We start from the raw sequence: 8,068 nt of genomic DNA, 5'->3' as shown, positions 1-8,068 counted from the left end.
TTTCCCACTCAGCAAGCACTGATTTTTGACCCTGTATTTCCAGCGGAGCTTGAAGCAAACGCGAGTCTTTCGGATTATCTGCTGGCATCTACAACAGCTTCATCCATGCCATTACCAGCCAAACAAGAACACCCCCCAATCGCATGTAGCAGTCAGTGCTGAAAAGGCCAGATCCTGATCTCTCTTACACCACCTCACATCCAGAGTCACGCGCAGTCCAATGAAATACGCTGTCGGCACAGCTTTGCTTCTCCCCCACCCCGAAGTTAAACTGAGGGATTCTTGGCTAGCCCTCTCTAGCACCGCTGGCCACTTCATGCCTCACCAGTTTGAGTCTCGGAAGCCAGGAAATAGTTTCATCACCAAATTCGTGTTACACACCAAAAACCATTGCGTTTTTCTTTCCAGCAATCTCAAACAGTCAGAAGGGCTCACCCTGGTAAATGGCTTTCACACAGAACATCCTCCCACAACTCACACAGCCTGTTCAACCTGGGAGCAGAAGGGCAGCTGCAAGTGTCCAGAGAGGAAGGTGAGTTAACAAGATTTTTTTTTTTTGTCAGACATTATTCCCTTTCTTGCTTTGACCTGGGTTTCACCCACAATCAGGTATGGAAAACAGATCTAGCACGGACTCCTCTGCTTCAGAAAATCATGACTAAAATTACTTTCTTGGTCTTATGACAGTTAGCACAGTGAGGAAGAAAAGAGTAATTCCAGATTAGGTTCTTGGAAATGTGGAAACATTAGGGACCATTTTCTTTAATCTGTCTCTCATTGGTCATCAGATGCAGAAGCCTACAGAGAAGATGCTCACAGGTGTGCAAAAGGAGATTGCTAGTATCCTTTCCGTTAGTGCCAATGGAAAAGCAGACAATGCAGGTGACAGCAGCACCAATTCATCATCATCTTTTGACACCTAAATATAAAGTAACTTAACCCTAAAAAATGCAGACTGACAGTAGCAAGAACACAAACTACTCTTCTGCGGAGCACCAGTTCTCTAGGATGCCAGACATCTGCCTAAACTAACTTCCATGAATTTGGCCCATTGTTTTTAAGTTGGTAATTCAAACTCTACTATGATTTCAATGTCTTACATAGCACTTTTTTTTTCTTCTCTTTTGAAGACACTTATTCAAGATGTAGATGTTTCGTATCAGATTAAACTATTTCTGGAGTTCAGTTCAGGTAGATCAAACCACCTCTAAAAATAAGTGCGTTCACCCAGCAGCCCTAAGAACAATCAGCATAGTGTCTAGCTCAATCAATTAGGATGAATTTAGGTTAAACTTGCACAAAAATCACTCAGTTGGGCTATCGCTAAAGAACAATTAAACACTAGCATGTTTATCATTCCTAAGCATCTGAAAGCCATACAACTTGTTTGAGAATTAAACACCATGTCATTGCCACAACTTACTTGAAACCTTTCTCGCTAGCACCCGAAAACACTTTTCATCTCTGTATCTGTGTATTCTTACGAACCCCTAAGCAACTCTGAACCACTTTTAGGCAGTTTCTGCCTCACATTTACCTTAAAATTCAGTGTAAGATTTCAAGAAATTACTCTTTTTAGCTAGAAATATACATACTTTTCTTACCATTTCCAACAAAGGAAAGAATGCAGAAGCTAAAACCAAATGTTACTATCAACTGCATCAAGTCTGTCAGGCATTTAAATTAAATTGGTGTAGGATACACTGATTAAATGTAACGAAAAGCATCTTCTAGCATTAGATTAATTCAGTTAGCTTGTAATTATCAACAAGGAACATTTCTGCACAAGTTCTGTAAACCCAAAACACTCTGAAGATATGCAAAAGGTGCCAATATCACCTCATTTTCTTAAACCAAGCAATCCTCACCCCTAGGTTCATTGATTCCTTTGTCACTTTTCCCCTTCTCTTTTGTTTTGAACTCTTTCCTTAGAAATAAACCCAGGCCTTGAAACCTTTCGGGTGAAGTGATGTTTGCAAAAAGACATCTTAGGTTTTTGTATTTTCCTCCTTCATGAGCAGGCAATGTTCTCCTACATCAACGGAAAAATGTGTCTGTGTTTTTTTGGAATTAAACAACATAAGGCAATTAAATATTGAGAAGCAGTCACGTGAACTATGAACATGAACCTTCCCATCAGTAATGTGGAAGAGGAGGAGCGGAACTGGATCTGATTTATAACCCCATGTCCTAGGCTAGGCCTGAGGATGTCCATCTCTTGTAGTAAGGAAGCAAACAGTTGTTGCCTGCACAGGTAGCATCTTGCCCATGTTCTTTTAGATGAAAGGAAGATGCTAAGCAGGTGCTTGCTAAACTGAAGGCCGTGAAAAATCATTTGGCTCTTCACCATAATATCAGACCTAATTCATAGGTTTTTGGCCCCCAAAAATCCCAAATTGCCCGTCAATCTGATTTTGAAAGTTTACGCTTAACGTGTCGGGGGGGTTCCCAAGTATCACTATCATCCGTTTCTTCCTCATCTTCCTGATCTTCCAGCATTTCATCTTCCTCCTCATTCTCATCAAACAGCTCTATTCCAAGTTCTGATCTTCTTTGTCTTTCTGCAAACCACTCTCTGACCTGCTCATATCCCATGTGAGATTTGGCTACCAGTTCATCGAGGTCTTGCTCATTAAGGAATTTGTGCTTCATATAGTAGTCCTTCAGGATTGCTGTTCCAGTTTTGAATTTTATGACAGACACACCTCTGTCCCAGCAATTTAACCGCTTGCTTCCCCGAGGCCTCCCCCGAGGCCTCCCTCTCCCCCTCCCCTTTGGTCTTCCTCTTCCTCTCTTCCTCGCAAAGCCTTGGCCATTCAGACTGTTTGCATTGGCGCTCTGGTAATAGTAATACCATTTCAATCCACCGTTTTTCCAAGCATAGCGAGTATCTCCAAACCAGCTCACAATTTCTGATCTTGGGAGCCCAGTTTCTTCGGCCAGCTTGTTGTATTCTTGTGGGGATGGCCACTGAGTACGCACAAAGGAACTTTTAAGCATGTGCAACTGCTCTGGTGATTTTTTGCCTATTTTGCTTGAAGTGGAACACCCCGATTTAGCTCCTGCTGCTCCATCTCCCACAGATGCTTCTCCAGCCTCTTCTTTTGAGCTGCCAGCATTGCTCTCATTCAAGTCAGCTCCCTCTTCCTTTAAGACATTTGATTTCCTTCTTTCTGTAAACCAGGCATCAATCTCTCTCCTGGTCAGTTTGGTTTGGGCTCTTAACCTATTCATCTCTTCATCAGTAAGAACAGGGTTATTAAGAAAACTTGCTTGCAGGACTTGCAGCTGTTCAGCAGTCTTCTCTTTGAATTTCTGTGGGGTGAAATCAGGAAAAGTGCTCCACGATGACTTGCTCTGTGGAGTGATTCCCGTTGGGGACTCATTCATTTCATCACTTGAATCAATAACAATAGTGGCACAAGAATCGCTGTTTAGATGAATCCCATGATTATTCTTTGAGTTTCTCTGATTGTAGCGTGTATCACTGAACCATTTTTTGATCTCTCCTTTAGTCAGGCCCGTTATTTTCATAAGTCTAACAATTTCTGAATCTTGGGGAAACTGATTTTTAAGGTAGCTGACTTTCAATTCTGCCAGTTGTTCCTTAGTTTTTTTTGCTCGGATGCTGAAGGAGTCAGGATTCATCAGCGCGGATTCATTTTTGATAGGCGGAGGGGCTGGAACAGCAGCTACTTGTTTGGTTTCTGCAATAGGCTGAGCAGTGTGAATCTGACTCTTCTGTAACTGTGTTTGGTTTGGGACTCCTGCTACAGTCAAAGCTATCGGGGCTGTTACTGGTAACGTATTTGCACCTGCAACTTGAGTGAGAACAAGTCCTGGCTGACCAACTATTTGGCATGTCTGTAAAATTGAAGGTAAACCATTGCTAGCGGCGGAAATGTGTGCTGGAATAACGGTAATTGTCTGTGGTACAGTATGCACTGTGCCATTAAATTGTTTCCTCCTTGCTTCCTCCACTTCCTCTGGTGTCCAGCTCACACCATGTTTCAGACGCTGGGCAGAAAACCATATTTTAATCTGTTCCTCCGTGTACTTAGCTTGAGTGGAAAGAACAGTGATTTCCGACATGGTTGGATATGGGAATTTGTTGTAGGTGTTAAGCAAAAGAGGATTGTTATCCAAAGCAGTATTATAGGCTGGAATGCTATTTACAGGTATTAGGACTTTTGGAATCAGGTTTGAGTTCTGTGGAGCTGTAACAGCTGTTATAACCTGTGCCACCCCAGGCTGAAGCACTGATGCCGGAGTCACCACCGCACTAGCCACATCTGCTGCACTGCAAGCAATGGAATGGCTCGCTTTGGACTCAGAAACTGCCGGTGGTGGGTTTTCTACTACTTCTTCAGAGTTTGGCTCATTTTCAGTCCCCTTTTCTTCACCAGGAATGTCATCAACTACATTGTGGAAAACAGCGATACGTTTTGTCTCGGTTTTGTTTTTTATCATTTTCATAATAGGAGTTTTGCTAATTGAGATCCCCGATGAGGCGACCTCAGAAGAGTCGGCCTGTTCAGCGTTTTCTTCTCTAACAAAACTCCCATCAAAAGTGAGATCGTTTACTGTTTGTTCAAAGATTGTCTGATTATTACGTTTCACCATGGTCAATTTAAAATTCTCCTCTCCGGGGTGGTACTTCAAATTGTGTTCTGAGAGCGCATCATATCTTTTGGTAAGGAAATTGCATTCTACGCACACGTAGGATGAATTTAGTACTACGTTGGGATGTTCTGAATCCACGTGAAAAGTAAACATATTGAGATCTGGAGTTTGAAAAGTACAGTATTTACACTCGTAACCACCTTCTACTTTACTCGTATTTTTTTGATTGTCGGAATCCACATACTCATGAACATCCTCATCGCTTGTTACGCTCTCTGCTGTAGGGTTATCTGCTGGCGCGAGTACAGGTGGTCCTTCCTCCAAGTCTGATACCATTTCTAGGTCCGGATCCTGCTCGTTGGCTAAGACCATGCACGGTGTTGTTGATTTTCGTTTACTTGCCATGCCTGTTATGTGAAAACGATACTGACTGGTCAGATACAGACTTAGCTTCAAGCTCTTCTTGATTAGTAATAATGGCTTTCGGTACTTCAAGTCAGCTCTTGTAAAGTCTCAACATTTATCCCATTAGCAGCTTTTCTTTTGTAGTGCAATCAGATTAAAAATAGATAGTTGAGGATGAAATGTTGAGACACACTGTTTTAAAGTCCACATCCACCACCTGTAGCAAAGAAGAGACAGTGGAATTAGTTCAATTTAAAGAGTAACTTCTATATTACTTCTATATTTAAGCCATATTTTGGCTTAAAGTAATTGAGTCCTTTGGGGTTCAATCCACCACTGCTCGTATCTCCTGAAACCAGCAGACCCATTCCAAAAAGAGATACATGAAGCTAAGTTAAGAAAGGCAAAATCCAATCCACTTATTACAGGCTGAAATTTTTTTTAGTTCATACCAATGCAGTGAAAGGCATAAAACACAGGCATGATGCCGAGGTCCACTGTCCTACATGATTTTTGCCTTTGGACTGCCTTGCCTACGCTATGACAACTCCTCTCAACTGCCCCGTGAGCTCAAGTCCTTCCTATCACAAACTCAACCCCACTATGACACCTCCATTGCTGACCCTGTCATGCCTTTCATGTCAGAGGTGGTGACAGGTCCCAGAAAAGGCAGGTTTAGAGTGTTTTTCTATTGCATTATATATGTGAGCATGGGCATGTGCAGGGCCTTTCTCCCAAGTCTGAGAACAGGCGAAACAATGCCTTTTTAAGGCACTTTGACAGACAAAAGATTATCCTTTCTTCCTAGCTCCCCAAATGTCATTCTTCAATTGAAGACCAATCCCAAACCAATAAAAGCTGATTGCTAGCACATGGCAATTAACTAAAATCTGTTTTCATGCCTCTATGCATTAACAGGGACATGACTGATTGTATGAACTGTACCACAGAAAAAAAAGCATTAAAGACTGATATAGCAAGCAGAAGCCAAACAAAATTATGTATTTTCTGTTCAGAATTCCTTGTCCATTTCTAAGAAAAACTAAAGTACCACCAAATAAATTTGAGGCCTGCAGAAATTCAGAGAATAAATATAATCTTAAATAGCGTCAACCGGAATGAATTTTATCCTACAGGGACCACAACTAGTCTGCTGGAAATAATGCACAAACTTCTGTAGAGGGTTATAAACTCTGCAATAGTTTTCTTCTTGAAATAAAATCAGACACTGATTTCTCATACCAGAAATCCCATAGGATTTTTGAATTTTTAGGCAGTGGAACATCATCTACTTCCCAAAGTGGGAACACGCTAAAGTTCAAGGGGAATACTCAGTAGCTGTTTCAGAGGTTTAGAAAGGGCATGTAACAGGTTAAGAACAGGAGGCCAGCTTTGTTCACGACAAAGTCTTAAAGGAAAAAGAACAGTGTAAAAGGAAGAAAGGCAGTTACAAGAAATGAGAAGGAGAAAAGAAATACTATTTTTCACCACATAACAACATCATTCTTTCTTTTTGATAATGGGAGGGCAGAGGCTGAGGATAGGAAGGAAAAGAAATAGTTCTTATCTTCACATTTTTTCTTTAGGCAAAAGACAAAAGTGTTCATCCACAGCTGCCACCCAGTGCTGCTCCATAAGCTGTTTTTGAAACAGTGCACCTCACCTCACTTCTTCATAAAAATCCTCCCCAAATGTTTTTAACAGTCACCCTCTGCACTACTTCTGTGCCTACATCCAAAGTGCACAGCCTGACATGACAGGCTTTTTATGCCAAGGATACGGTTACATGGCACTAAGGACACTGACAATGCTCAATAAATCCTGGGTAATCATCATTCCAGGATGACAATTATTTAACAGTACTGGAGTTGAAAGATACCCTTCTTCCACAAGTTAATGCTGGCAGCCTGTAAAGCTGCACAGAAGTGTAAAAGATATTTATTTTACTGTATATACGAATTACGTATTGCAGGCCATCTCATTTATCTTTGCAGTGAGGGAACCATGAAGCAAAGCTAAACGGATCCATTTGTCTCGGTGTCCTGGGGGACGAGAGGTAGAGCGTTATTAACCGTACTGCTTCTCTGTGGGGCCAGAGGGCTCTTCACAAAAGAAAGACAACTGCCAAAACTCAATGTTGAGCAATGCTCTTGGGGAAGAGCTGGGTGGTATTACCTAATCTTTCTGCGATCTTGAGTAAAATTTCAGAAATGCCAGAAATGCCCGTTTTCAAAAGCCACTTAGCAGCTGAAGTTGCAGTTTGAAAAGTGACTGCGGTAGTCTGCAGTGCCTCATCCCTAGCGTAGCACACAGGATCTATACACAGGGTCGCCCAAATGAGCTTAAAGGCTTGCTGAGGGTCCCGTTTTGGGATGGCACAGAGCGCAAGTGAAAGCGACGTTTGACCTGACATGAGGTATTGAAGCATGCTCGAGATAAGGCTGGAGATAACAAATAAAATGGGAAACCTGTCCAACAAACCAGTAAGTGTTTTTCTCCAGTTCCCTCAGTTACCCAATCGCGTTCACACTGCCTGTAAGCCTACAGGTCCACGTGCAATTGCATCACCTGCAGCTTTTTAGCTAAATCTCTGTATCACATCTGTTTGCTGTGGCTCGGTTTCTCTCACGGTGCGCAGGCAGAGCATCCTGTCCCTCCACTGTTTACCAACTGAGCAACATGTTTCTTTGATGCAAGCAAGTCTCAGGTAAAGAAAGCTGCATCTACACTCATCTGACTACACTAAGCAAGATGGGTTTTTTTTTAAGGATGTTGTGATTTTAAAACCCTGTTTAATCTAGGGCTATGAAGAGCTATGACAGCATTCACTAAAACCTCAGCAAAGTGAGATGCTTACAACCCTTCCCAGCCTTCTTTCCTCTACAGACTTTACAGAAACCTCTGTTCCCATCTCCTTGGTATAACAGGATTATTCTGTTTTGCAGCACCCTGCTTGACATGTTCTCTCAGTTTACCAGGGGATTATGAAAACTCACACTCGAGTAGTTTGTCAAACCAATTATGCATCACCCTCGTACTT

The 8,068-nt window shown here is 42.0% G+C and overlaps 1 protein-coding gene across 3 annotated transcripts in view; it reads right to left on the bottom strand.

The window, feature by feature from the left end:
- The window catches only part of ZHX1 (zinc fingers and homeoboxes 1), a 26,225-nt gene that overhangs the window by 4,899 nt on the left and 13,258 nt on the right, over positions 1-8,068 (bottom strand). For 2 of the 3 annotated variants that reach the window (XM_035891569.1, XM_035891570.1), the window contains exon 3: positions 1-5,245. This exon is cut by the window's left edge and continues 3,235 nt beyond it. In XM_035891569.1, the coding sequence (XP_035747462.1) occupies positions 2,404-5,028 (2,625 nt within the window). In that variant the 5' untranslated portion in view covers positions 5,029-5,245 and the 3' untranslated portion in view covers positions 1-2,403. The remainder of the gene's footprint in view (positions 5,246-8,068) is intronic. The other variant, XR_004841623.1, reaches the window with a different exon arrangement.

The sequence above is a fragment of the Egretta garzetta genome, unplaced genomic scaffold, assembly GCF_000687185.1.
Source record: "Egretta garzetta isolate BGI_Z169 unplaced genomic scaffold, ASM68718v1 scaffold13, whole genome shotgun sequence".
NCBI classification, from domain to species: domain Eukaryota; kingdom Metazoa; phylum Chordata; class Aves; order Pelecaniformes; family Ardeidae; genus Egretta; species Egretta garzetta.
Note: the sequence above shows the minus strand (reverse complement) of the source record. Positions and strands in the feature narration are given on the sequence as shown.